Here is a 27,906-nt window from a genome sequence, read left to right on the forward strand (position 1 = left end):
ACTGGCCTCATTCTTGGGGGTCCCCAAAATGGAGGGGGGGCGTCTGAGGGGAGATGGGCGGGGCTTTGGGAGTGGGCGGGGCTTTCATCGGCGGTGTGGGCGTGGTCTCGGCTCCGTGAGGGCGGTGGGCGTGGCTTGGCGGGGCGGTGGGCGCGGTTCCGGTGGCGCCTGAGGGCGGGGGGGCGTGGCCCTCGGCTGGGCCGTGCGCGCGCGCGGCGCGTGCGCAGTCGGGGTGTGGGGGGGGCCCGATTCGGGTCCGTGTGTCGCTGGCGCGTCCTCCGCCTGTCGCGACATCAGGGCGGCGATAATGGTGGACTACCACAGCGCGGGGCAGCCCCACCCGTACGGCGGGAACGGGCCAGGCCCCAACGGCGACTACATGGCCCAGGAGGACGATTGGGATCGGGATCTGCTCCTGGACCCCGCCTGGGAGAAGCAGCAGCGCAAGGTGGGGGGGGGTTGGGGGGGGGTCGTGAGGGGATTGTGAGGGGCTGAGGGGTCCCTGAGGGGATTTCAGAGTCTGGGGCGGCTCTGAGGGGTTTGAGGGGTCCCAGAAGGGTCAGAGCGCGGGGCTGGGGGATCTGAGGGGGTCCCTGAGGGGATCCATGAAGGATCCTGAGGGGATTCGAGTCTCAAGGAGTCCTTTGAGGGCTGCCAGAGGGGGCTGGGGGTGTCCCTGAGGGGGCTCATGAGGGGTCAGAGCCCGGGACAGGCAGGTTTGGGGGGGATCCTTGAGGGGACTGGGGGGGGGGTCTGGGCTGTCCGTGAGGGGATTCAGGGGTCCCTGAGGCGGTTCAGGGGTCCCTGAGGGCTCCCAGCCCGGGGTGGGGACATTTGAGGGGTGTCAGGACCTTTTTGTGGACGTTTCTGAGGAGTCTGGGGGTGTTCAGGGTATCCCTGAAAGATCCGAGCTGAGGTCTGAGGGGAAATCAAAACTTTTGGAGAGGGGTCCCTGAGCGAGGTCGGAGCTGGACTGGACCCCCCCTAATTGGGGTGGGGGCGACACTTTGGGAGCTCTGTTTGGGGAGGGGGATACACCACCCTCAGGGACCCCAGGGTGAATTTTGGGGTACCCCAGGCTGTGTTTGGGGGGGAGGACGGGGGGAAATGAGGAAGGGGCAGCAGGGATTGAGGGATTTTCCCTGGATCCAGGGGGGGGTCCGGAGGGTTCCGGGTGGAGAAGCTTCCGGAGAGCTTCGGGACGGGATAAAGGGCACTGGGGAAAGGGGGATCCAACTGGGATCCAACTGGGATCCACTGGGATCCGCCGCCTTCCCGGGTGGGGGGGGGAGATCGGGACCGAGGAAGGGGCTGGGGGCTCCCTTGGATCGTCACCAACACCCCCCCCCCAAAAAAAAAAAAAAAAAAAAAAAAAAAAAAAAAAAAATCCGTGGGAACCGCCGGGAGCTGGGAGGGGCTGGCCCGGAATTCCGAGCGGGCGCCGGAGTGTTCCGGGTTAATCATTGGAGGAATTCCCTGAGTTTGGGCGAATTCCCTCGGTTTAGGCTGAATTCCTTGAGTTTTGGGGCGAGTTCCCTCAGTTTTGGGGCGAGTTCCCTCGGTTTTGGGACAAGTTCCCTGGGTTTGGGGCGAGTTCCTTGAGTTTTGTGGCGAATTCTCGCAGATTTGAGGCGAATCCCCCCAGATTTGAGGCGATTTCCCGCAGATTTGCGGTGAATCCCCTCAGTTTGAGGCGATTTCCCGCAGATTTGGGGCGAATTCCCGCAGATTTGGGGTGAATCCCCTCAGTTTGAGGCGATTTCCCGCAGTTTTGGGTTCCATTCCCCGAGTTCCCGGAGTTTTGTCTTTGGTTGCTGTAACTCGGCCGAATTCCCCGAGTTTGGCCGTGAATTCCCGCAGGTTTGTGTGAATTCACTGATTTGGGGGTTGAGTTCCCCGTTTTGTGCTTCCTCCCCTTCAGCTGCCCCTCACTTTTGGGGTGACTCTCCCTGAATTTGGGGTTGGCTCCTCTGGATCTCGGGTGAATTCCCTCCCTTTGGGGTGGATTCCCGCAGTTTTGGGGTATTTTGGAGGAGCCCCCTGTGCTGGGGACACCTCGGGGTCGCCATTGCTGGGGTCTGTTGCCGTGGTTACGAGGGATTTTCAGGTTTTTCCAAGAAAAAAAAAAAAAAAAAAAAAATCGGGTTAAGTTGTTTTATTTTTGGCACAGGAAGCGCTTCCTCCTCTTCCTCCTCCTCTTCCTCTCATTCCCGGCACTTCCCACTCCTCTCCCACGTTTCCCACCCCGTTCCTGCTGTTTTGACCAGAATTTCCATTTCCCCCCTTTGGATTTTTGGGGATTTTTCTGGTGCTGAAAACTCGGATTTTTTTATTTTTTTTTTTTTCCCCCAGCCGGATTCCGGGAGGAGCCGGAATGCCGAAGGATGGACGAGCTCGTTAGCGCCGGGGGTTAATTAGGTGTTAATGAGCGGGGTTACCGCCTTCCTCCTCCTCTTCCTCCTCCTCCTCGTGGCACATCCCGGAGGGAAATTTGGGAATTTGGGACTGACGTCAGGGAATTCCTGGATTTGGGAATTTCGAGGATCCCAAAACCTTTGGGGTGGGGCCGTTCCCGATGGATTCTCCTCTGGAATTCCAGCAATGCGGGAGAGCAGCGGCTCCGTCCCCTCCTTCCTCCCCCAAACCCACCAGAAAAACCCCAGGAATTTTTGTCCTAAAAAGGTGTTTTTTCTTCCGTTAAAAACCAGAAAATATTCCCCAAAAACAGGTGTTTTCCCTTCCGTTAAAAACCAGAAAATATTCCCCAAAACAGGTGTTTTTCCTCCCGTTAAAAACCAGAAATTTTTGCCCTAAACAGGTGTTTCGTCTTGTAAAAAAACCAGATTTTTTTTGCCCTAAACAAGTGTTTTTCCTCCCATTAAAACCTAACAATTTTTGCCCTAAACAGATGTTTTTCCTCCCATAAAACCCCAGGAATTTTTGTCCTAAACAGGTGTTTTGTGTCTCATAAAAAAACACAGAATTTTTTTTCCCTAAACAGGTGTTTTTTCTCCAATAAAAACCAGATTTTTTTTCCCTAAACAGGTGTTTTTCCTCCAGTAAAAACCAGATTTTTTTTCCCTAAACAGGTGTTTTTCCTCCAGTAAAATCCAGAATTTTTTTCCCTAAACAGCTGCTTTTCCTCCCAACACAAACCAGGATTTTTTTGCCCTAAACAGGTGTTTATTTTCTCAGTAATAATAAGATTTTTTTTTTGCCCTAAACGCTTTTTTTTTTCCTCTCATTTCCCCATTTTTTGGGCGTTTCCATCCCTTGCCAGCTCCTTCCCCCCTTCCCGGCACAGAAACCTCAGAACATTTCAGATTTGGGAGCGATTTTTAGGGAAAAAAAAATTTTAAAAAATTCAAAAAAAATCCCAAATCAGCCCCACTCAGGCCGGAGCAGGTTTTAACCTGGAAAAATCTTAAATTCCAAATTTTTTTTTTTTTTTTTTTTTTTTTTTGGGGATGCTGCCCCCGGCTCAGGCGTTGCCGAATTTTGGAATGTGCCAACGCCCCTGAGCCACCTGAGGCAAAAATCCCGCCCCAAAATCCGAATTTCTGAGCCCAAAACCAGCCCCGGGCAGCTGCCAGGATCCTGCCTGAAATTTATTCCCCCCACCCAAAAAAAAATAAAATAAAAAAAAAATTAAAAAAAATCCCAATAAGGGCAAGGAATGAGGAGAATTCAGCGCTCGGGGCCTCCCCCGGGAGAGGCAAACAGAAAACATTAAAAAAAAAAAAAAAAAAATTAAATAAATAAAAAATAAAAACAGCAAAAACATTCCAGGGGGAGGAGAAAAGCCAGGAATGGGACAGGGGTGGCAAAAAAATCCTCATTTCTGCTCCTCCTTCCTGGTATTTTAGAATTTTTTTTAATTTTTAGGGATTTTTTTTTTAGTGAATTGAATTTTTTTTAATTGAATTTTTAGTGGGTTTTTTTTTCCCAAATTTTGCCCATTTTTCCCCATTTCTCCACCATTTCCCACCATCATTTTTTTTTTCGTTCCTGCCATTTCTAATCATTCCTCCCCATTTTTTAATCCCATTTCCTGATTTATTTATTTTTTTTTTGCTCACTTCCTGACTTTTTTTTTTTATTACTTTGCTCCAGTTTGGTTTTTTTTTTTTTTTTGGCGTTCTCCCAATTTTTCTGGTCGTTTTCCCCATTTTTTGGGGAACTTTTCCTGGTGGTTTTTCAGAATTTCTGGCTCATTTCCCTGCTCGTTTTCCCATTTTTTTTCCTCATTTTCCCCGAATTTTTGGTAATTCTCCCATGCCTAATTAATTTCCCACATTTTTCCTCGTTTCCTCTGATTTCTGGGTGACTTTTCCTCATTTTTTCCATCATTTTTTCCTGGTTTTTCCCAGATTTTTTTGTGAATTTTGGGTCATTTTTCCTCCTTTTTTCCCCCTTTCTCTTCCTGCCGGACAAGCGGCGCCTCGTTAATTATGTTAATTATGCAAATGCTCTTAATTAACCCCCGCTAACGAGCCCGGTGGGAACGCCTGGATGGGTTTTTTATTCCCTCTGGAATTTTCTTTCAGCTCCGCCGAATTTAACGGGAATTTGGGGATGTGGGAGCGAATTTAATTCCTGCTTTAACCAAGGGGTTCCTCGACCACCTCAAATCCCAAATTTCGGGGCCAAAAACCCCAAATCCCACCTGGAATTCTCCCAAAAATGAGGAATTCCGCGAGGAATCTCAAGAAAAAAATCCGGATTTGTGGGGGTTTTTTTTGTTTTTTTGGTTTTTTTTTTAGGGGAGGGGATAAATCCCTGAGGATCTCCCGGAAAAAAATTCCCGAGGAAATGACCCAGGGCAGGATTCCCAGTGGCCATAATTGAGGATTTTCCCTTTCAAAAAAATTGGGAATATCCCTTGGGATCCTTCCCAGCCTCTCCCCGAGGGATTGTCCAGCATCAAATTGAGCTTAAAACAGCAAAAAAAAAAGGAAAAAAAAGCAATTTCCAGCCCTGAAATTCCGGGATTTGGGGCTGGGGGAGTGCAAGGGGATGGAAACTCGGTGTTTTCCCATTTTCTGGGGTAAAAATTCGGTGTTTTCCCAGATTTTGGGGTGTGGAAATTCAGTGTTTTCACAGATTTTGGGGTGGAAATTCGGTGTTTTCCCAGATTTTGGGGTGGAAATTCAGTGTTTTCACAGGTTTAGGGGTGTGTAAATTCAGTGTTTTCCCAGATTTTGGGGTGGAAATTCGGTGTTTTCACAGATTTTGGGGTGGAAATTCGGTGTTTTCCCATTTTCTGGGGTGAAAATTCAGTGTTTTCCCAGATTTTGGGGTGTGTAAATTCAGTGTTTTCCCAGATTTTAGGGGATGGATATTCAGTATTCAGTGTTTTCCCGGGTTTTGATGAGTGTAAATTCAGTGTTTTCCCAGATTTTTGGGGTGTGTAAATTCAGTGTTTTCCCAGACTTTGTGGTGTGTAAATTCAGTGTTTTCCCAGATTTTTGGGGTGTGTAAATTCAGTGTTTTCCCATGTTTTGATGGGTGGAATTTCTCTGTTTTCCCGCCTTTTGATGGCTGGAATTTCTCTGTTTTCCCAGATTTTGATGGCTGGAATTTCTCTGTTTTCCCATGTTTTGATGGCTGGAATTTCTCTGTTTTCCCAGATTTTGATGGCTGGAATTTCTCTGTTTTCCCAGGTTTAGGGGTGTGTAAATTCAGTGTTTTCCCAGGTTTTGATGGCTGGAATTTCTCTGTTTTCCCAGATTTTGGGGTGTGTAAATTCAGTGTTTTCCCATGTTTTGATGGCTGGAATTTCTCTGTTTTCCCAGGTTTAGGGGTGTGTAAATTCAGTGTTTTCCCAGATTTTGATGGCTGGAATTTCTCTGTTTTCCCAGATTTTAGGGGTGTGTAAATTCAGTGTTTTCCCAGGTTTTGATGGCTGGAATTTCTCTGTTTTCCCAGATTTTGATGGCTGGAATTTCTCTGTTTTCCCAGATTTTGGGAGGGGTCCCCCCCGTGCCGGCCCCGCTCCTGACACAATGCCTGGAAAACGCTTTTCCAGCGGTTCCGTGGGAAGGAAATTCCAGAGGCCCGTGCGGAATCTCCTTTTTTAGGCATTTTTTGGGTGGTTATTTCTGTCCAGAAGGCGCCGGGGGAAGTCGATCCAGGCGGGATTTATCCATCCCCAGCCCCCCCAAACCTCCCAAAAATCTTTTTTTTTAATTTTTTTTTTTTTTTTTAGGGGAAAATCCCGGCCTGTGGGGCTGGGGGGGGGGATCCCAGAGCGAGGCTTCCCTTGGCACAGAAATTCCCAGATTGGTTTTGGTTTTTTTTTTTAGGGAAATGAGCGTTCAGGGAGGGATTTTGGGCCTTTCCAGGAACGCCGGGGAGAGGCCCCGGATCGGGATTTTATTGGGATTTTATCGGGATTTTATCAGGATTTTATTGGAATTTTATCAGGATTTTATGGGGATTTTATCAGGATTTTATTGGAATTTTATCAGGATTTTAGTGGCATCTTTCTGGTGCTGGGGTGACCCAGGCCTGTTCCCAGTGTTGCCGTTCCTGCTGTTGTTCCCACTGTTGATATTCCCGGTGTTGTTCCCGTTCCTGGTGTTGTTGCCATTCCCACTGTTGTTTCCATTCCCAGTCTTGCCATTCCCGGCGTTGTTCCCAGTGTTGTTCCCAATGTTGTTGCCATTCCCAGTGTTGTTCCAATTCCCAGTATTGTTCCCATTGTTGTTTCCATTCCCGGTGTTGCCATTCCCAGCGTTGTTCCCAATGTTGTTCCCATTCCCAGTGTTGTTCCCAGTGTTGTTCCCAGTGTTGTTCCCAGTGTTGTTCCCAGTGTTGTTCCCAGTGTTGTTCCCAGTGTTGTTCCCAGTGTTGTTCCCATTCCCGATGTTCCCGTTCCCCATGTTGTTCCCGCTGTTGTTCCTATTCCCGTTGTTGTCATTCCCGGTGTTGCCGTTCCCGCTGTTGTTCCCAGTGTTGTTTCCATTCCCGGTGTTGCCATTCCCAGTGTTGTTTCCATTCCCGGTGTTGCCATTCCCAGTGTTGTTCCTATTCCCGGTGTTTCCATTCCCGCTGTTGTTCCTGCTGTTGTTCCCGCTGTTGTTCCCGTTCCCACTGTTGTTCCCAGTGTTGTTGCCATTCCCGCTGTTGTTCCCGGTGTTGTTCCCATTCCCGCTGTTGTTGCCATTCCCGCTGTTGTTGCCATTCCCGCTGTTGTTCCCGCTGTTGTTCCCAGTGTTGTTCCCATTCCCGCTGTTGTTCCCAGTGTTGTTGCCGTTCCCGCTGTTGTTCCCGCTGTTGTTCCCGCTGTTGTTGCCCTTCCCGGTGTTCCCATTCCCGGTGTTGTTGCCGCTGTTGTTGGCGTTGCCGGTGCCGCGCCCGGCCGCGCCTGGCCCAGGCATGTGCGGGCCTGGCACCCCCGGCCAAAGTCCCGGCACCGCCCGGAGCCGCCCTCGATCCGCGGCACCTCCGCCCCAGAGCGGGACCCCAGAACCCCGCCCCAAATCCTGGGGTGTCCCCGGACAATCCCAGAGCCATGGGGGGGATCATGGACCCCAAAATGGGACCCCAGAACCCGGCCCCAAATCCTGGGGTGTCCCCGGACAATCCCAGAGCCATGGGGGGATCATGGACCCCAAAATGGGACCCCAAATCCTGGGGTGTCCCCGGACAGTCCCAGAGCCATGGGGGGATCATGGACCCCAAAATGGGACCCCAGAACCCGGCCCCAAATCCTGGGGTGTCCCCGGACAGTCCCAGAGCCATGGGGGGATCATGGACCCCAAAATGGGACCCCAGAACCCGGCCCCAAATCCTGGGGTGTACCCGGACAGTCCCAGAGCCATGGGGGGGATCATGGACCCCAAAATGGGACCCCAGAACCCGGCCCCAAATCCTGGGGTGTCCCCGGACAATCCCAGAGCCGTGGGGGGATCATGGACCCCAAAATGGGACCCCAGAACCCGGCCCCAAATCCTGGGGTGTCCCCGGGCAATCCCAGAGCCATGGGGGGATCATGGACCCCAAACTGGGATCCCAAATCCTGGGGTGTCCCCGGACAGTCCCAGAGCCATGGGGGGATCATGGACCCCAAAATGGGACCCCAGAACCCGGCCCCAAATCCTGGGGTGTCCCCGGACAATCCCAGATGGATCCTAGTGGGATCAGTGGGACCATTCCAGTGGGATGAAAGGCTTGGGACCATTCCCAGTGGGATCCATGGGACCATTCCCATTGGGATCAATAACTGGGGATCCCTCACAGTGGGACAGGGACCCCCCAGGCTCCCGAATTCCCCCAAATCCCAAATCCCAAACTCTGCTGTGACCCCGCAGACGTTCACGGCCTGGTGCAATTCCCACCTGCGCAAGGCGGGCACGCAGATCGAGAACATCGACGAGGATTTCCGGGATGGGCTCAAGCTGATGCTGCTGCTCGAGGTCATCTCAGGTCAGGCGTGGGCCAGAAACCCCCAAAATCCTTAAACTGGGCCCAGAAACCCCCAAACCAAACTCAAAATCCTTAAACCGGGCCCCAAAACCCACCAAACTGGGCCCAAAACCCTCCAGACTGGGCTCAAAGTACTAAAATTTTGTGCTAAGATACTAAGTATCCCAAACACCTTTGAACTTGACCTAAAATCCTTTAACTCTGACCCTAAATATTTAATCCTGACCCAAATCTTTTACCTGAGCCCCAAACCCTTTAACCCTGACTCAGATCCTTTATCCCAGCCCCAAATCCCTTGGGCCTGACCCGAACCCTTTAGGCCTGACCCAAACCCTTTAACCTTTGCCCAAACCCTTTAAGCCAGTCCCAAACCCTTTAACCTTTGCCCAAACCCTTTAAGCCAGTCCCAAACCCTTTAAGCTTTGCCCAAACCCTTTAAGCTTTGCCCAAACCTTTAGTCCTGACCCAAAGCCTTCAGTCCTGACCCTGATCCCTTTGCAGGGGAGCGGCTGCCGAAGCCAGAGCGGGGCAAGATGAGGGTGCACAAGATCAACAACGTCAACAAAGCCCTGGACTTCATCGCCAGCAAGGGCGTCAAGCTCGTCTCCATCGGTGCTGAGGGTGAGGGAACCTGCTGGGATCCACTGGGAGCAACTGGGATCCACTGGGAGCAACTGGGATCCACTGGGAACCTGCTGGGATCCACTGGGAGCAACTGGGATCCACTGGGAGCAACTGGGATCCACTGGGAACCTGCTGGGATCCACTGGGATCTGCCCCTTTTCAGCCCAAATCGGGATTTTGAGGGGTTTTGAGGATGCCATGACCTCCCCCGAGTGGGTCATGGAATGCCTGAGAAATCTGGGAATTGCAGGAAGTCCAAGGCCATGGTGATCACGGCTGTTCCATGGATTTTTGGTGGAATTTTCAGAAATTTTGGGAGTTTTCCTCAGTCCTTGGTGGGGGGGGGGGGGGGTTTAGGGAATGTGTGGATTGGAGAAGGGGAAATCGCAGAGCAGAGAAAGAAAAGCTCTGGAAAAAAGAGAAGGAGAAAAATAGGAAAGGGGAAAAAAGATGCAGCAGGGATGGAAGAAAATGTGGAAGAGATAAAAATATGGAAAAGGGGAAAAATACTGGAGATGGGGAAGAAAAAAAAGGGTGGAAGGAGGAAAAGAAACCTGGGAGAGGGAGAAAATCCCAGAGAGGGAAGGGAAGTAAAATTGGAGCAGGGAGAAAATCACACGGGAGAGGGAAGGGAAAAACACTTGGAGAAAAGGAAAAAAACAGGAAAATCTTGGGGTTTGTTCTTCCTGAGCTTGGGCTGGGAACGGATTCCAGGATCCCTGTGGGACTGGGGCCATTCCCTGGATCCCTCTGGGATTGGGGCCGTTCCCTGTGGGATCCCCCCGGGATCGGGGCCGTTCCCTTTGGGATCCCCTCAGGATCGGGGCCGTTCCCTTTGGGATCCCCAGGGTCCCCCCGGGGCCGGGCGGGCCCCGCTGGCAGCGGCTGTGCCCGGGCCGGTTTGTTGGGATGGATCCATGGAAATCCTCGGGAAGCCGAGCGAGTCCCGACGGGCCCAGGGCCGGGAGACGCCCGGTGCCCGCCCCCGTGCCAGGAATTCCCAAAAAAAAAAAAACAACGGCAGGGGCTGCTGCAGGCAACCTCGGGAATGTTTGGGATGGGGAAAAGGAGCCCCGAGTTCCTCCCCCTTCCCCACTTCCTTCCCTGTGCAATTTGTGGTTTTCGGGGTCATTTCCAAGCCAGGCAATTCCACAATCCCAGGATTCCCTAAGCCGGGAATTCTTGGGGTCTGTAATTCCAGCATCCCTCGGTTCTGCCACCCCACAATTCCAGCGTCCCTTAATCCCAAGGTCCCGTAAATTTTGAGTCTTGTAATTCTAAAACTTCACATCCTAAGACCTCCACAAATCCAGATGCCGTTGCTGTAGGATTCCCTGATTAATCCCATCAATTTTAGGATTCCATCATTTTTTGCCTCCACCGTTTTGGGAATTCCCAGCTGGAATTCCTGACCCTGGGGCGTTTTCCCCCCCGCAGAGATCGTGGACGGGAACGCCAAGATGACTCTGGGCATGATCTGGACGATCATCCTGCGCTTTGCCATCCAGGACATCTCCGTGGAAGGTAACAGGATCTGCCCTGGGACTGTGGGATCTGCCCTGGGACTGTGGGATCTGCCCTGGGACTGTGGGATCAACCCCTGGGGCTGTGGGATCTGCCCTGGGACTGTGGGATCAACCCCTGGGACTGTGGGATCTGCCCTGGGACTGTGGGATCTGCCCCTGGGACTGTGGGATCTTGTCCTGGGACTGTGGGATCTTGTCCTGGGACTGTGGGATCTGCCCCTGGGACTGTGGGATCTGCCCCTGGGGCTGTGGGATCCGCCCCTGGGACTGTGGGATCTGCCCCTGGGACTGTGGGATCTGCCCCTGGGACTGTGGGATCTGCCCCTGGGACTGTGGGATCCGCCCCTGGGACTGTGGGGTCTTGTCCTGGAGTTTTGGGATCCTCCCCTGGGATCCCCCCTGGATCTCTGACCCCTGTTCCTGCAGAGACCTCGGCCAAGGAGGGGCTCCTGCTCTGGTGCCAGCGGAAAACGGCTCCGTACAAGAACGTCAACGTCCAGAACTTCCACATCAGGTCCTTCCTCTTCCCCTTCCTCTTCCCCAGGGCACGCTGGGCTCAGGCAGGGTCAGAATTCCCAAATTCCTGCAGATTCCCGGGATCCGATCCCCATTTCCCCCACGGATTCCTGGCTCTGATCCCTGATTTTCCCCACGGATTCCTGGCTCTGATCCCTGATTTTCCCCACGGATTCCTGGCTCTGATCCCTGATTTTCCCCACGGATTCCTGGCTCTGATCCCTGATTTCCCCCATGGATTCCTGGCTCTGATCCCTGGTTTTCCTCACGGATTCCTGGCTCTGATCCCTGATTTCCCCCACGGATTCCTGGCTCTGATCCCTGATTTTCCCCATGGATTCCTGGCTCTGATCCCTGATTTTCCCCACGGATTCCTGGCTCTGATCCCTGATTTTCCCCACGGATTCCTGGCTCTGATCCCTGATTTTCCCCATGGATTCCTGGCTCTGATCCCTGGTTTTCCCCCAGCTGGAAGGACGGGCTGGCCTTCAACGCCCTCATCCACCGGCACCGCCCGGAGCTGATCGAGTACGACAAACTCCGCAAGGTAAATCCCCCCCCCCCTTTCCCTGGGAAACCCCGGGAATTCCGGGAATTCCCGACCCACGGAGCCTCCTCTCCCCCAGGATGATCCCGTCACCAACCTCAACAACGCCTTCGAGGTGGCTGAGAAGTACCTGGACATTCCCAAGATGTTGGATGCCGAGGGTAAGCCTGGAATTCCCATGGGATCCCGGGATTTCCTCGGAGGGAGCCGCTGATTTCACCTGGAGCTTTTCCTGTTTAGCACCAATTCCCACCTGTCCAGGTGGATTTATCCAGGATTTGGGATCCTCAGGGTGGAATTGCAGCTGCCAGAGACGTTCCCCCCCAGTTTGTTGCCAGTTTAACCAGTACATAAGTGTGTGGATTTTGCAGTTCCAGGATCCCTGAAAAACCCTGGATCCCACAAATCTCAGATCCTGTAACTCCAGGACTCCTTAAATCTGGAATTACCCAATCCCAGGGATCCAGGAATTCTTGGATCCCACAGTTCTCAGACATCCCCATCCCAATTTTCCATAATTCCAGGACCCCAGGGTCCTGTTGCTCCCACAGTTCCAGCATTCCCACACTCGTGGGATTCCACAGTTCTTTGATTCCACCATCCTGGAATTCCAGGACCTCAGAATTCCCAGGACTCCACAGCTGAACAACCCCACAATCAGCATCCCATAAATCTGGGATTCCTTTCTTCTGACATCCCACAATTGTAGGATTTCATCATTCCAGGACACCCCAATTCCAGGATCCCACAAGTGTGGGATTCCCTTTTTCCAGGATCCCACAATTCTCAGATTTCATTTTTCCAGGGCCTCACAACTTCAGGATCCCACAAATCTGGGATTCCTTTATTCCAGGATCCTATCATTCTTGGATTTCATTATTCCAGGACTCCACAATTTCAGGATCCCACAACTGTAGGGTTTCATTGTTCCAGGATTCCACAGTTCCAGGACCCTACAACTCTATGATCTCTCAGTTCCAGGATCCCATAATTGTAGGATTTCATCATTCCAGGACCCCACAATTCTTTGACCCCACAATTCCAGGATTCCACAATTCCAGCATCCCCAGAGGATCCTCTTGACCTAACCCCGATTTTTCCCCTTCAGCACCAACCTGTGCCCACCCAGGTCCCTTCCCCAAGGCCTGGGGAGCCCTTGGAGCAGAATCTCAGCCCCGTTCCCAGTCTGTTCCCAGTCTGTTCCCAGCCCGTTCCCAGTCTGCTCCCAGTCCGTTCCCAGTTTAACCCATGTGGTTCCTCCCAGCCCGTTCCCAGTCTGTTCCCAGCCTCTTCCCAGTCCGTTCCCAGCCCGTTCCCAGTTTGCTCCCAGCCCGTTCCCAGTCCGTTCCCAGTCCGTTCCCAGTCCGTTCCCAGTTTGCTCCCAGCCCGTTCCCAGCCCGTTCCCAGCCCGTTCCCAGCCCGTTCCCAGCCCGTTCCCAGCCCGTTCCCAGCCCGTTCCCAGCCCGTTCCCAGTTTAACCCGTGCGGTTCCTGGCAGACATTGTGAACACGGCTCGCCCAGACGAGAAGGCCATCATGACCTACGTCTCCAGTTTCTACCACGCCTTCTCCGGGGCCCAGAAGGTACCGGGAGCGTCCGGCCCCGCCCGGGCCTTCCTCCCGGCCCCGCCCCCTGGACTCCTCCTCCTCCTCTTCCTCCTCCTCTTCCTCCCGGATCCGTCCTTCTGGAATTTTCTCTCGGCGCTCTCACGCTCGCTTTCTCTTGCAGCCGCGGCCGCTGTCGCTCGGGGAGGGGCTCTGGGATCGCCCCCGGCTCTGGCTCACGAGGGGTTAAATCTGCCTGAGGAGGGGGGGGTCCCCAGATTTGTGGGGAATCCATGGAAAACCCGTGGGAATCCACAGGAAATTCGTGGGAAATCCCTGGGAAAAAAATTGTGGGAATCCATGGAAAATTCATGGGAATGTACAGGAAATAAATGAGGAATCCATGGAAAATTCGTGGGAATGTACAGGAAATAAATGAGGAATTCCATGAGGAATCCATGGAAAATTCGTGGGAATGCATAGGAAATAAATGAGGAATTCCATGAGGAATCCATGGAAAATCCGTGGGAATGCATAGGAAATAAATGGGAATTCCATGAGGAATCCATGGAAATCCATAGAAAATTTGTGGGAATCCACAGGAAATCCATGGGGATCCTTGGCAATTCATAGAAACCCACAGGAAATCCCCTGGGAAATTCATGGAAATCCATGGGAAATTAATGGGAAATCCACAGGATTCCATGGAAATCCATGGGAAATTCGTAGCAAATCAGTGGAAATCCACAGAATTCCGTGGAAATCCATGGGAAATTCATAGGAAATCAGTGGGAATCCACAGGAAATCCACAGAATTCCGTGGAAATCCATGGGGAAATGCACAGGAGATCCAGGAGCAGGGCAAGGCCGGGGCTCCAGGAGGCCCCGGGGCTTTGAGGATGGGGGTCAGGGCAGCACAAACCCCCCCGTGAGCCGGCCTGGGGGGGTTGGATCCCAGCCCCAGGAATGGGGGAGCTGTGTGGGAATGTGGGGGCGCTGCTGGAGCTTTGTCCCTGTGCTCTCTCCCTGCCCTGGTGCCTCAGACATCGTGGGCACGCTGAGGCCCGACGAGAAGGCCATCATGACCTACGTGTCCTGCTTCTACCACGCCTTCTCCGGGGCCCAGAAGGTGAGCCCGGCCCCGGGGCTGCTGCTGCTCTGCTGGGCTCTGCCTGGGGTCTGAGATCTGCCTGGGGTCTGGGGTCTGCCTGGGATCTGTCTGGGGTCTGTCTGGGGTCTGAGATCTGCCTGGGATTGATCTTGGCTCTGGGATCTGCCTGGGGTCTGGCTGGGGCCTGGGATCTGCCTGGGGCCTGGGATCTGCCTGGGGTCTGGGGTCTGCCTGGGATCTGCCTGGGGTCTGCCTGGGATCAGTCTGGGGTCTGAGATCTGCCTGGGATTGATCTTGGCTCTGGGATCTGCCTGGGGTCTGCCTGGGATCAGTCTGGGATCTGCCCAAGATCCATCTGGGCTCTGGGATCCATCTGAGATCCATCTGGGATCTGCCTGCGACCTGGGGTCTGCCTGGGATCGATCTGGGATCAATCTGGGATCTGCCTGGGATTTGGGTTCTGCCTGGGATCAGTGTGGGGTCTGGAATCTTCCTGGGATCTGGGATTGATCTGGGATCTCCCTGGAATCTGGGATGTGCCTGGGATCTGGGATCGATCTGGGATCCATCTGGGATGTGCCTGGGATCCATCTGGGATTTGGGATCCATCTGGGATGTGCCTGGGATTTGGGATTGATCTGGGATCCATCTGGGATGTGCCTGGGATCGATCTGGGATTTGGGATCCATCTGGGGTGTGCCTGGCTGCTGCTGTGCTTGGCTCCCCCTGGGCCAGGGGAGGTGGGGCCTGGCTCTGCTGAGCTTCTGCTCTCGGGCTTCCTCAGGGTCCTTCCTGTATTCCCTTCCTCATTCCCTTCTTTTCTTCCCTTCCTTTTTCTCTTTATTCCCTTCCTTTCCCCTCCCTGTATCCCCTTCCTTTTCCTCTTTGTTTTTTTCCTTTATCCCTTTGTTTTATTTTTTTTTTATTCCCTTATTTTCTTCCTTATTCCTTTCCTTTGTTTATTCCCTTTATTCCTTTCCTTTATTCCTTTTTCTCTTCCTTTCCTCCTTTCCTTTCTTCCCTTCTCTCCCTCCCTTTTTCCCCCCTTTTCCTTTATTTGATTTATCAATTTCCTTCATTTATTTCCTTCATTTATTTACTTAATTTATTTTCTTCCCCCTGGTCACTGGATTTTCCTCCTCCCGGCCCTTCCCAGTTCCTCTTCCTGCTGGGCTCCTTCCTCCTCCTCCTCCTCCTCCTGGACTCCTCTGCTTCCCACCCAGGTACCTCCAGCCCTGTCCTTCCTCCTCCTCCTCCTCCTGCTGCTCAGGGTCAGGATTGGGATTGGGATCAGGCCCTGCAAGGGTGGGGTTTTCTTTTTATTTCCCATTTCTTTTCTCTTTCCTTTAACTTTTCTTTTTGTTTTCCCTCAATTTTCTCCCAATTTTCCTATTCCTTTCTTCCTCTTTTTTCCCCTATTTTTGATTTTTTTCTCCTTTTTTTTCCACTTTTCCCCTTTTCTTTCTTTACTTTCCTTTTTGCTTTTTAATTTCCCCATTTCCCATTCCAAATTTCCCTATTCCCCATTTCCCAATCCCATTCCTCATTCCCAATTTTCCCATTCCCTGTTCCCAATCCCATTTCCCATTCCCAATTTCCCTATTCCCCATTCCCAATTTTCCCTTTCCCTGTTCCCAATCCCTTTCCCCATTTCCCCATTCCCAATTTCCCAATTTCCCCATTATTTCCCCATTTCCCCACAGGCAGAGACAGCAGCCAATCGAATCTGCAAAGTGCTGGCCGTGAACCAGGAGAACGAGCAGCTCATGGAGGACTACGAGCGCCTGGCCTCGGATGTAAGGGGGAAAAAAACCCCAAAATCACCCCAGAAACACCACAAAAACGACCCCAAAAACATCACAAAAACAACCCCAGGAACACCGCAAAAACACCACAAAAACGACCCCAAAAACACCACAAAAACAACCCCAGGAACACCACAAAAACATCACTAAAACAACCCCAGGAACACCACAAAAACATCACTAAAACAACCCCAGGAACACCACAAAAACATCACTAAAACAACCCCAGAAACATCACAAAAACACCACAAAAACGACCCCAGAAACACCACAAAAACATCACAAAATCAACCCCAGAAACATCACAAAAACATCACAAAAACAACCCCAGAAACATCACAAAAACATCACAAAAACAAACCCAAAACCCCCCATAGAGCACTGGGAGTTCCTGGCCTCGGATGTTTCCCAGCTCTTGGCTTGGATCCAGCCCCCAAACCCCTCACCCCAAATCCCAAACCCCAAACCCCACATCCCTCACCCCAATCCCTATTTCCCAGCTCCTGGCATGGATCCAGCACCCCTAATCCCTCACTCCAAACCCCAAATCCCTTTCCTGTTCCCCAGCTGCTGGCGTAGATCCAGCACACCAAACCCCAGACCCCAAACCCCAAATCCCTCACCCCAAACCCCAAATCCCTTTCCTGTCCCCAGCTGCTGGCGTGGATCCAGCACCCCAAATCCCTCACCCCAAACCCCAAATCCATTTCCTGTTTCCCAGCTGCTGGCGTGGATCCAGCATCCCAAACCCCACATCCCAAACCCCAAATCCTTCACCCCAAATCCCTCACCCCAGTGCTGTTCCCCAGCTGCTGGCGTGGATCCAGCACCCCAAATCCCTCACCCCAAACCCCAAATCCCTCACCCCAAACCCCACATCCCTCACCCCAGCTCTTGGCGTGGATCCAGCACACCAAACCCACATCCCAAACCCCACATCCTTCACCCCAAACCCCAAATCCCTCACCCCAATCCTGTTCCCCAGCTGCTGGCTTGGATCCAGCGCACCAAACCCCAAATCCTTCACCCCGAATCCCTCACCCCAAACCCCAAACCCCTCACCCCAATCCCTATTTCCCAGCTCTTGGCGTGGATCCAGCGCACCAAACCCACATCCCAAACCCCACATCCTTCACCCCAAACCCCAAATCCCTCACCCCAGACCCCAAATCCCTTTCCTGTTCCCAGCTCTTGGCGTGGATCCAGCGCACCAAACCCCACATCCTTCACCCCAAATCCCTCACCCCAAACCCCAAATCCCTTTCCTGTTCCCAGCTCTTGGCGTGGATCCAGCGCACCATCCCGTGGCTGGAGTCCCGGGATCCCCAGAAGACCATCCCGGCCATGCAGCAGAAGCTGGAGGATTTCCGGGAGTACCGGCGGGTGCACAAACCGCCCAAGGTGCAGGAGAAATGTCAGCTGGAGATCAACTTCAACACCCTGCAGACCAAACTGCGCCTCAGCGGCCGGCCTGCCTTCATGCCCTCCGAGGGCAGGATGGTCTCGGTGAGTCTGGGGGCTAAACCTGTCCTAATCCCACCCCAAACCCATCCTAAACCCACCCCAAACCCACCCTAACCTGCCCTGGCCTTCATGCCCTCCGAGGGCAGGATGGTCTCGGTGAGTCTGGGCTTAAACCCGCCCTAAACTGCCCTAAACCCACCCTAACCTGCCCTGGCCTTCATGCCCTCCGAGGGCAGGATGGTCTCGGTGAGTCTGGGCTTAAACCTGTCCTAAACCCACCCCAAACCCACCCCAAACCCATCCTAACCTGCCCTGGCCTTCATGGCTTCCGAGGGCAGGATGGTCTCGGTGAGTCTGGGGTTAAACCCACCCTAAACTCATCCTAAACTGCCCTAAACCCACCCTAACCTGCCCTGGCCTTCATGCCCTCCGAGGGCAGGATGGTCTCGGTGAGTCTGCGCTTAAACCCGCCCTAAACTCATCCTAAACTGCCCCAAATGTGCCCTGGCCTTCATGGCAGGATTTTTGGGGTGACCCCGGGGTATTTTGGGGTCCCCAGGACATCGGGGCAGGGTGGCAGAGACTCGAGCAGGCCGAGAAGGGACACGAGGAGTGGGGGTCACCTGTCCCACCTGTGCTGGGGATTTTTGGGGTGACCCCGGCAGGATTTTTGGGGTGACCCCGGGTTATTTTGGGGTCCCCAGGACATCGGGGCAGGGTGGCAGAGACTCGAGCAGGCCGAGAAGGGACACGAGGAGTGGCTGCTGACGGAGCTGCGGCGCCTGGAGCGCCTGGATCACCTGGCCGAGAAATTCCGGCAGAAAGCCTCGATCCACGAGGGCTGGACGGAAGGTACGGGGGGGCAGGGGGTGAAAAGGGGGTTTGGATGAGGATTCACACCTGGGCCAGGTAAGGAGGTGGCCCAGGGTGGGCTCAGGGTCTCAGGGGTGGCCCAGGGTGGGCTCAGGGTCTCAGGTGTGTCCCTGTGCCCAGGTAAGGAGGTGGCCCAGGGTGGGCTCAGGGTCTCAGGTGTGTCCCTGTGCCCAGGTAAGGAGGTGGCCCAGGGTGGGCTCAGGGTCTCAGGTGTGTCCCTGTGCCCAGGTAAGGAGGTGGCCCAGGGTGGGCTCAGGGTCTCAGGTGTGTCCCTGTGCCCAGGTAAGGAGGTGGCCCAGGGTGGGCTCAGGGTCTCAGGTGTGTCCCTGTGCCCAGGTAAGGAGGTGGCCCAGGGTGGGTTCAGGGTCTCAGGGGTGGCCCAGGGTGGGCTCAGGGTCTCAGGTGTGTCCCTGTGCCCAGGTAAGGAGGTGGCCCAGGGTGGGCTCAGGGTCTCAGGTGTGTCCCTGTGCCCAGGTAGGGAGGTGGGTTCAGGGTCTCAGGTGTGTCCCTGTGCCCAGGTAAGGAGGTTGCCCTGCGGGACCGGGACTCGGGCACGGCCTCCCTGGCCCAGGTGAGGGCGCTGCTCCGCAAACACGAGGCCTTCGAGTCAGACCTGGCGGCGCACCAGGACCGGGTGGAGCAGATCGCAGCCATCGCCCAGGAGCTCAAGTATGGCAGCCCCAAATCACCCAAAATTACCCCAAAATAGCCCCAAAACAACCCCAAACTGTGTCCCTGAATAACCCCAAAATGACCCCAAATTGTGTCCCAAAATAACCCAAATTGTATCCCAAAATAACTCTTATTTTCTCCCTTTTCTCCTTTTTCCCACTGTTTTTCCCACTGTTTTTCCCACTGTTTTTCCCACTGTTTTTCCTCCATTTCCCCCCATTTTTTCCCCCATTTATCCCCATTTTTTCCCCGATTTTCCCCCCGTTTTTTCCCTCATTTCCCCTCCTTTTTTCCCCCCTTTTTTTCCCCCATTTATCCCCATTTATCCCATATTTTTCCCCATTTTTTTTTCCCCCCAGCGAGCTGGATTACTACGACTCCCCGAGCGTCAACGCTCGCTGCCAGAAGATTTGTGACCAGTGGGACCTGCTGGGCTCCCTCACCCACAGCCGCCGGGAGGCCCTGGAGGTCAGCAGCCTCCCCTGGCCACCTGGGCTACCTGGGGAGGGTGGGGACCACCCCAAAAACCCCCCCAAAAAAAATCCCAACCGTGGTTTTTCCCCCCCAGAAAATGGAGAAGCAGCTGGAGACGATCGACGAGCTGCACCTGGAGTACGCCAAGCGCGCCGCGCCCTTCAACAACTGGATGGAGAGCGCCATGGAGGACCTGCAGGACATGTTCATAGTGCACACCATCGAGGAGATCCAGGTGAGCAGAAAGCACCTGAGATCACCCAAAAAATCCCCACAAAAATCCCCCAAAAATCACCCAAAAATCACACAAAAATCCCCACAAAAATCACCCAAAAATCACCCAAAAATCACCCAACATCACACCGAAAATCCCCTGAAAAACCCATCCAGGTGAGGGTTCTGGGGGCACCTGCAGGGCATGTTCATAGTGCACACCATCGAGGAGATCCAGGTGAGCAGAAAGCACCTGAGATCACCCAAAAAATCCCCAAAAAAATCCCCACAAGAATCACCCAAAAATCACCAAAAAAAATCCCCACAAAAATCACCCAAAAATCACCCAACATCACACCGAAAATCCCCTGAAAAACCCATCCAGGTGAGGGTTCTGGGGGCACCTGCAGGACATGTTCATAGTGCACACCATCGAGGAGATCCAGGTGAGCAGAAAGCACCTGAGATCACCCAAAAAATCCCCAAAAAAATCCCCACAAAAATCCCCCAAAAATCACCAAAAAATCCCCACAAAAATCACCCCAAAAATCCCCACAAAACTGCCCCAAAAATCCCGTCCAGGTGCGTTTTTCTGGTTCATTGTCTCCACAGTTGGTGAGATCCAGGTGGAGTCACAGAATTCCGTGGGATTATCCTGCCCCAAAAGCACTTCCCAAAAATTAATAAACAGTAATAGAAAAAAAAAGGCCCAGAATTACAATTTTGGAAGCATTTTCTGGTAGGATTTGGCCATTTTCTTGCTGATTTTGTGGCCAGAGCTGGAAATTCCATGGAATCTCCTCTTGGAATCCATGGGATCTTCCCCCTGGAATCCCATGGGATCTTCCCCCTGGAACCCCAGGGAATCCCTGGAACCCCATGGAATTCCTGGATTCCCATGGAATCCCTGAAATCCCTGGAATCCCTTTAATTCCATGGAACTCCAAGGAATTCCTGGATCCCCATGGAGAATCCCTGGAATCCCGGGAATCCCATGGAATCCCTGGAACCCCAATGAGTCCCTGGAATCCAAAGGAATCCCTGGAACCCCCTGGAATTCCTGAAAACCCTGGAACCCCAAGGAATCTCTGGAACCCCCTGGAACCCCAATGAGTCCCTGGAACCGCAGGGAATCCCTGAAATCTCTGGAACCCCCTGGAATCCCTGGAACCCCAATGAGTTCCTGGAATCCCTGAAATCCCTGGAACCCCAAGGAATCCCTGAAATCCCTGGAACCCCCTGAAATCCCTGGAACCCCCTGGAACCCCAATGAGTTCCTGGAATCCCTGAAATCCCTGGAACCCCAAGGAATCCCTGAAATCCCTGGAACCCCAAGGAATCCCTGGAACCCCAAGGAATCCCTGAAATCCCTGAAACCCCCAGGAACCCCTGAAATCCCTGGAACCCCCTGGAATCCCTGGAACCCCCTGGAACCCCCTGGAATCCAAATGAGTCCCTGGAACCCCAGGGAATCCCTGAAATCCCTGGAACCCCCAGGAAGCCCTGAAATCCCTGGAACCCCAATGAGTCCCAGGAACCCCCTGGAATCCCAGGAACCCCCAGGAACCCCTGGCCTGTCCCCCCCCAGGGCCTGATCACCGCCCATGACCAGTTCAAGTCGACGCTGCCGGACGCCGACAAGGAGCGGGAGGCGATCCTGGGGATCCAGAGGGAGGCTCAGAGGATCGCTGAGCTGCACGGCATCCAAGGGCCAGGGAGCAACCCCTACACGTCTGTCACCCCCCAGATCATCAACTCCAAGTGGGAGCGGGTATGGGGAGCCCTGCATCCTTCTCCTGCTCATTTATTCCTGCAGTTTTTGCCTTTTCTGCTCCTTTATTCCTGCAGTTTTCCCTTTTCCCTACACCTCAGTCACCCCCCAGATCATCAGCTCCAAATGGGAGCGGGTATGGAGAGCCCTTCATCCTTTTCCTGCTCCTTTTTCCCACCTTTTTCCTGCATTTTCTCTCTTTTTCCTGTGCTTTTCCCTTTTCCCTAAACCTCAGCGACCCCCCAGATCATCAGCTCCAAATGGGAGCGGGAACTGAGAGCCCTTCATCCTTCTCCTGCTCCTTTATTCCTGCATTTTCTCCCTTTTTCCTGTGCTTTCCCCTTTTCCCTAAACCTCAGCGACCCCTCAGATAATCAGCTCCAAGTGGGAGCGGGTACTGAGAGCCCTTTCCCAGTTTCCCCTGTGGTTTCCCAGTTCCCCCCAGCATTCCCAGTTTGTTTCCCACACCTTTTCCCAGTTCCCCCAGTTCATTCCCAGTCTCCCCCAGGTGCAGCAGCTGGTGCCCAAACGGGACCAGGCACTGCAGGAGGAGCAGAACCGGCAGAATTCCAACGAGCACCTGCGGAGGCAGTTCGGGAGCCAGGCCAACAGGGTGGGGCCCTGGATCCAGACCAAGATGGAGGTCAGCAGTACTGGGAGTACTGGGAATACTGGGAGTACTGGGAATGCTGCAGTCAGCCCCGGAATGGGCCGTGTTTGGGGTCAGAAAAGGGCTGGGAAAGGTTGGTCGGTGATGTCCTGGAAATTCGGGATGGAAATCCCAGTTTGGGGATTCAGGGCTGTCCTGGTGTTCTACTGGAAATTCGGGATGGAAATCCCAGTTTGGGGATTCAGGGCTGTCCTGGTGTTCTACTGGAAATTCGGGATGGAAATCCCAGTTTGGGGATTCAGGGTTGTCCTGGTGTTCTACTGGAAATTCGGGATGGAAATCCCAGTTTGGGGATTCAGGGCTGTCCTGGTGTTCTCCTGGAAATTGGGGATGGAAATCCCAGTTTGGGGATTGAGGGTTGGGATGGTGGAATCAGTTCTGGGGCTGCTCCACCTCCACCTTATCCCAGATCCTAAAGGAAGGGCTGGGTCAGTGTTCTGCTGGAAATTTGTGTGGAATTCCTGCCTTGGGGATCTGGGATCACCCCAGGGGGATCCCGTGGGTGTTCTGCTGGAAATTTGTGTGGAATTCCTGCCTTGGGGATCTGGGATCACCCCAGGTGGATCCCATGGGTGTTCTGCTGGAAATTTGTGTGGAATTCCTGCCTTGGGGACCTGGGATCACCCCAGGGGCGTCCCCTGGGGCGCTGGGAAGGCCGGGGATGTTTGGGCTCGGGCTCTGCAGGGGCTGCCAGGCTGGAATTTGGGGTGCTGTTGGCAGGAGATCGGCCGGATCTCCATCGAGATGAACGGGACCCTGGAGGATCAGCTCAACCACCTGAAGGAGTACGAGGAGAACATCGTGGAGTACAAACCCAACCTGGAGCTGCTGGAGCAGCAGCACCAGCTGGTGCAGGAGGCCCTGATCTTCGACAACCAACATTCCAACTACACCATGGAGGTCTGGGATCGTCCCCAGGGGCTGGGAGTGGGGAATGGGGGGTCCCACTTGGGGTTTGGGGGGTCCCAGGGTGGGCAGGAGCTCTGATCCTCGACAGCCAACGTTCCATTTACACTGTGGAGGTTTGGGATCCTGGGATCCCATCCCATGGGATTGGGGTTCTCCCAGGGCATTGGGGTGCTCTGGAGGGTTCAGGATCCCATCTCAGGGAATCAGGGTGATCCTGTGAGGATCAGGATGAGCTTGTGGGGATCAGGAGGATCCTGTGGGTGCAGGATCCCATCTCAGGGGATCAGGATGATCCTGTGGGTGCAGGATCCATCCCGTGGGGATCAGGATGATCCTGTGGGTGCAGGATCCATCCTGTGGGGATCAGGAGGATCCTGTGGGTTCAGGATCCCATCTCAGGGGATCAGGAGGATCCTGTGGGTGCAGGATCCATCCCGTGGGGATCAGGGTGATCCTGTGGGTTCAGGATCCCATCCCAGGGGATCAGGAGGATCCTGTGGGTTCAGGATCCATCCCGTGGGGATCAGGATGAGCCTGTGGGGATCAGGATCCCATTTCAAGGGATCAGGATGATCCTGTGGGTTCAGGATCCCATCTCAGGGGATCAGGATGATCCTGTGGGTGCAGGATCCATCCCGTGGGGATCAGGATGATCCTGTGGGTTCAGGATCCCATCTCAGGGGATCAGGATGATCCTGTGGGTGCAGGATCCATCCCGTGGGGATCAGGATGATCCTGTGGGTTCAGGATCCATCCCGTGGGGATCAGGATGATCCTGTGGGTGCAGGATCCATCCCGTGGGGATCAGGATGATCCTGTGGGTTCAGGATCCATCCCGTGGGGATCAGGGTGATCCTGGGGGCTCCATTCCCCCCTCACTCCCCCATTCCCATTCCCAGCACCTGCGTGTGGGCTGGGAGCAGCTGCTCACGACCATCGCCCGCACCATCAACGAGGTGGAGAACCAGATCCTGACCCGCGACGCCAAAGGCATCAGCCAGGAGCAGATGCAGGAATTCCGGGCCTCCTTCAACCACTTCGACAAGGTCTGGGATCCTGGGGGGATCCTGGGGGGATCCTGGGGCTGGGGATCCCAGAATCCTGGGGTTTGGGGTCCCAGGGGGTTCTGGGGGTGACAGCCCAGCCCAGTCCCCACCTGGAGCAGCCCCCACGGGTTATTCCCCATTTTTTTCCCCATTTTTTTCCCTCATTTCCCCCATTTTTTCCCTGTTTTTCCAGGACCACGGCGGTGCCCTGGGCCCGGAGGAGTTCAAGGCCTGTTTGATCAGTCTGGGCTACGACGTCGAGAACGACCGGCAGGTACTGCCTGCTTCCTCCTCCTCCTCCTCCTCCTCCTCCTCTTCCCCTTCCTCCTTCCTTCCTGGAATCCTTCCTTCCTCCTTCCCTCCTTTCCATCCATCCATCCTCCCATCCTTTTCCAGGCCAGTTTCCTCCTCTAACGGATTCTCTGCTTTTCTCTTCCTCCTCCTCTTCCCTCTTCTTCCTCCTCCTCCTCCTCCTCCTCCTCCTCCCTGCAGCCGAAGCGCCGCACGGACTCCAACGATTTCCGTGCCCTGCTGGGCCCCGCGGGATCAGGCCTGGTAACAATCTCCTTTTCCTGCCTCTACTCCTTTATTTTCCTCCTTTTTTCTTTTTTTTTTTTTTTTTTAATTCCCATCACTGCTGGCGGGGGAGGAAGGGGAAAATCCCAAGTGGAAGAACCGCGGAAAAGCTCTGGATATCCCGGCAAAACTCCAGAATTCCAAGGGGAAGGGGGGTGGAAAAAAGCAAAAAAAAAAGCTGAGGAGTGACCACAAAAGGGCGTGGAACCGCTGGGGAAGGCTCGGAGTGGCTGAGTGCTCCTCTGTCCCCGCAGGGTGACGCGGAATTCCAGCGGATCATGGCCGTGGTGGATCCCAACGGCAGCGGCAGCGTCACCTTCCAGGCCTTCATCGACTTCATGTCCCGGGAAACCACGGACACCGACACGGCCGAGCAGGTCATCAACAGCTTCCGTGTGCTGGCCGGGGACAAGGTGGGCACGGCCGGGATTTGGGGAATTCTGGGGGTTGGGAGTAAAGGGGAGAGCAGGGGGCGGGGTTGGGGAATGGCAGGGTGGGATTTGGGAATGGCAGGGTGGGATTTGGGGAATGGCAGGGCGGGGTTTGGGAATGGCAGGGTGGGATTTGGGGAATGGCAGGGTGGGGTTTGGGAATGGCAGGGTGGGATTTGGGAATGGCAGGGTGGGGTTTGGGAATGGCAGGGTGGGATTTGGGGAATGGCAGGGTGGGATCTGGGGAATGGCAGGGTGGGATTTGGGGAATGGCAGGGTGGGATTTGGGAATGGCAGGGTGGGATTTGGGGAATGGCAGGGTGGGGTTTGGGAATGGCAGGGTGGGATTTGGGAATGGCAGGGTGGGGTTTGGGAATGGCAGGGTGGGATTTGGGGAATGGCAGGGTGGGATCTGGGGAATGGCAGGGTGGGATTTGGGGAATGGCAGGGTGGGATTTGGGAATGGCAGGGTGGGATTTGGGGAATGGCAGGGTGGGATTTGGGAATGGCAGGGTGGGATCTGGGGAATGGCAGGGTGGGATTTGGGCAGTAAAACCCAGGCAGGATTTAGAAGCCGTTTGAAATTTGCTCATTGCTCAGTGACGTCAATGACACTGTATGTGATTCCCCCACCCCATTTTCCTCCCATTTCTCCCCCATTTCCCCCGTCATTTTCCCTCCATTTCCCCCATGATTCCCCCACCCCATTCCCCCCGTTTTTCCCCTATTTTCCCCCCTGATTCCGTTACTTCCGTTTCCCCACATTTTTCGTCCCCATTTTCCCCCATTCCCCCCGATTTTCCCCCCCATTTTCCCTCCATTTCCCCCATGATTCCTCCACCCCATTTCCCCCATTTTCCCCCTTATTTCCCCCCATTTTCCCCCCATTCCCCCCATGATTCCTCCACCCCATTCCCCCCTTTTCCCCTCCATTTCCCCTATCCCGCCCGATTTTTCCCCCCATTTTCCCCCCATGTCCCCCCATTCTCCCACCCCATTTCCCCCCCATTTTCCCTCCAATTCCCCCCCATTCTCCCACCCCATTTTCCCCCCAATTCTCCCCCATTTCCCCCAATCCCCCCATTTCCTCTCCAATTCCCCCTCATTTTCCCCGTTATTCCCCCCATTCTCCCCCCATTCTCCCCCCATTTTCCTCATTATTCCCTCCATTTCCCTCCCCATTTCCCCCCATTTTCCCCCCCATCTCCCCCCCTATTCTCCCCCTATTCTCGCCCTATTTCCCCCCATTATTCCCCCCCCCATTATCCCCCCCATTCTCCCCCCATTCCCCCCCATTATCCCCCCCATCTCCCCCGTTTTCCCCCCATTATTCCCCCCATTATTCCCATCTCTCCCCCCATTATCCCCCTTATTTCCCCCCAATCCCCCCCAATTTTCCGCCGTATTTCCCTCCATTCCTCCCCCATTTTCCCCCATTATTCCCCCCATTATCCCCCCCAATTCCAGAACTACATCACGGCGGCCGAGCTGCGGCGGGAGCTGCCGGCGGCGCAGGCCGAGTACTGCATCGCCCGCATGGCTCCGTACGCGGGCGCCGACGCCGTGCCCGGAGCCCTGGACTACAAATCCTTCTCCACGGCCCTGTACGGCGAGAGCGACCTGTGAGCGCCGCCGCCGGCCCTGCTCCTGCACTATGCAACACTCGCCTGGTTTGGGATGGCTCGGCAGCAAACCCCCGTTTCCCCCTCGGGCTGGAAAGGGTTCCTTTGGTAATGAGACACACACACACACACTGAGAGAGAGAGAGAGAGAGAGAGAAATATTCCGGTTATTTTTCACGGGATCGGCGCAGCCCGAGGGTTTCCCTTTACCTCCCTCACACTACGCCCTTCCCCACTTAACGGTAATTTATGGCTTTTTCCAGAGGGGAAAAAAAAAATTTTTTGGGATTTTTTTGGGGTTTTTTCTTTTTTTTTTTTTTAGGGGTTTTTTTTTTTTTTTTTCACTCACATTCCCACCTCAGAGCAGCGTTTTGCGGACCAAAAAAAAAAATAAATAAAATGGGAACAATAAGGAGGGAAACGGGAAAAAAAAAAAAAAAAAAAAGGCGAGAAATGAGGTGAAATTAGAGGGGGGGAAAATGTGGAGATAGATGGAAAATTAGGGGAAAAAAAAAATGTGGAGCGTGTGGAAAAATTAGGAGAGAAGTGAGGAAAATCATGGAGAAATCTGGAGGAATACTGAAAAATGTGGGAAAATAATGATAAAGAAGAGTGAGGAGAAAAATGAAAAGAGAAAAAAGGAGAACTGTGGAAAAATATGGAAAGAGAACCAAGGAGGATAATTAAGAGAAATCCACCTAATAAAGCGCCTGATCCTGGAAAATTTTGATGGGAAGCAGAAAATTCCAGTTTTCTTTATAACTTTACGGATTTATTATATAAATATATATTCACGTAGCAGCTTCTTTGTCCTGTAATTAAAATATTGCTGAAAAAAAAAAAAAAATCTCTGGAGTCTTTTCCCCAGGTTTAGCCAACGAGGTAATCTTTAGGGGAGAGAACGACAACTTTGAGGTAAAAATGGAGTTGTTGGGAGGGGACATTTTGGGGGTAAAATTGAGGTAATTTATTTTTTTGACAGGTCAGGAAAATCCTGGGAGTAAAAGCCGAGGTGATCTGTTAGTGATGGAAGGAATATTTTTAGGGTAAAATGTGAGGTACAAGTGAGTGCAGGGTCCCTA

The 27,906-nt window shown here is 53.7% G+C and overlaps 1 protein-coding gene across 4 annotated transcripts; it reads left to right on the top strand.

Annotated features, from left to right (window-relative positions):
* The first annotated feature begins 220 nt into the window (after nucleotides 1-220).
* Nucleotides 221-27,625, top strand: ACTN4 (actinin alpha 4). Of its 4 annotated transcripts, none has more exons than XM_088155125.1 (22): nucleotides 221-448; nucleotides 8,316-8,430; nucleotides 8,932-9,051; nucleotides 10,492-10,578; nucleotides 11,007-11,094; nucleotides 11,565-11,643; nucleotides 11,723-11,804; nucleotides 13,141-13,226; nucleotides 16,002-16,094; nucleotides 17,379-17,609; nucleotides 18,272-18,419; nucleotides 18,959-19,109; nucleotides 19,472-19,580; nucleotides 19,681-19,821; nucleotides 21,388-21,570; nucleotides 22,079-22,213; nucleotides 22,961-23,140; nucleotides 24,049-24,195; nucleotides 24,389-24,469; nucleotides 24,688-24,750; nucleotides 25,026-25,184; nucleotides 26,670-27,625. In XM_088155125.1, exons 1-22 carry the CDS (start codon nucleotides 308-310, stop codon nucleotides 26,826-26,828), a joined length of 2,778 nt encoding a protein of 925 aa, XP_088011251.1. In that variant the 5' UTR covers nucleotides 221-307; the 3' UTR covers nucleotides 26,829-27,625. The 4 variants fall into 4 exon arrangements, with proteins under 4 accessions (XP_088011251.1, XP_088011250.1, XP_088011253.1 ...); XM_088155124.1 differs by lacking the exon at nucleotides 13,141-13,226 and adding an exon at nucleotides 14,231-14,316 and having other exon boundaries at nucleotides 222-448; XM_088155127.1 differs by lacking the exon at nucleotides 24,688-24,750 and having other exon boundaries at nucleotides 222-448.
* Nucleotides 27,626-27,906: the final 281 nt, after the last annotated feature.

Source organism: Sturnus vulgaris, chromosome 35 (genome assembly GCF_052056855.1).
Source record: "Sturnus vulgaris isolate bStuVul1 chromosome 35, bStuVul1.hap1, whole genome shotgun sequence".
NCBI lineage: Eukaryota > Metazoa > Chordata > Aves > Passeriformes > Sturnidae > Sturnus > Sturnus vulgaris.

What these genes read in the sequence shown, in the direction of transcription:
- ACTN4 (XM_088155125.1), top strand. Translation starts at nt 308, where the DNA reads ATGGTGGACTACCACAGCGCGGGGCAGCCCCACCCGTACGGCGGGAAC. An exon ending in CCAGGACATCTCCGTGGAAG is followed by an intron (nt 10,579 to 11,006) that starts GTAACAGGATCT and finishes CTGTTCCTGCAG; the next exon opens with AGACCTCGGCCAAGGAGGGG. An exon ending in ATTCCAACTACACCATGGAG is followed by an intron (nt 23,141 to 24,048) that starts GTCTGGGATCGT and finishes TCCCATTCCCAG; the next exon opens with CACCTGCGTGTGGGCTGGGA.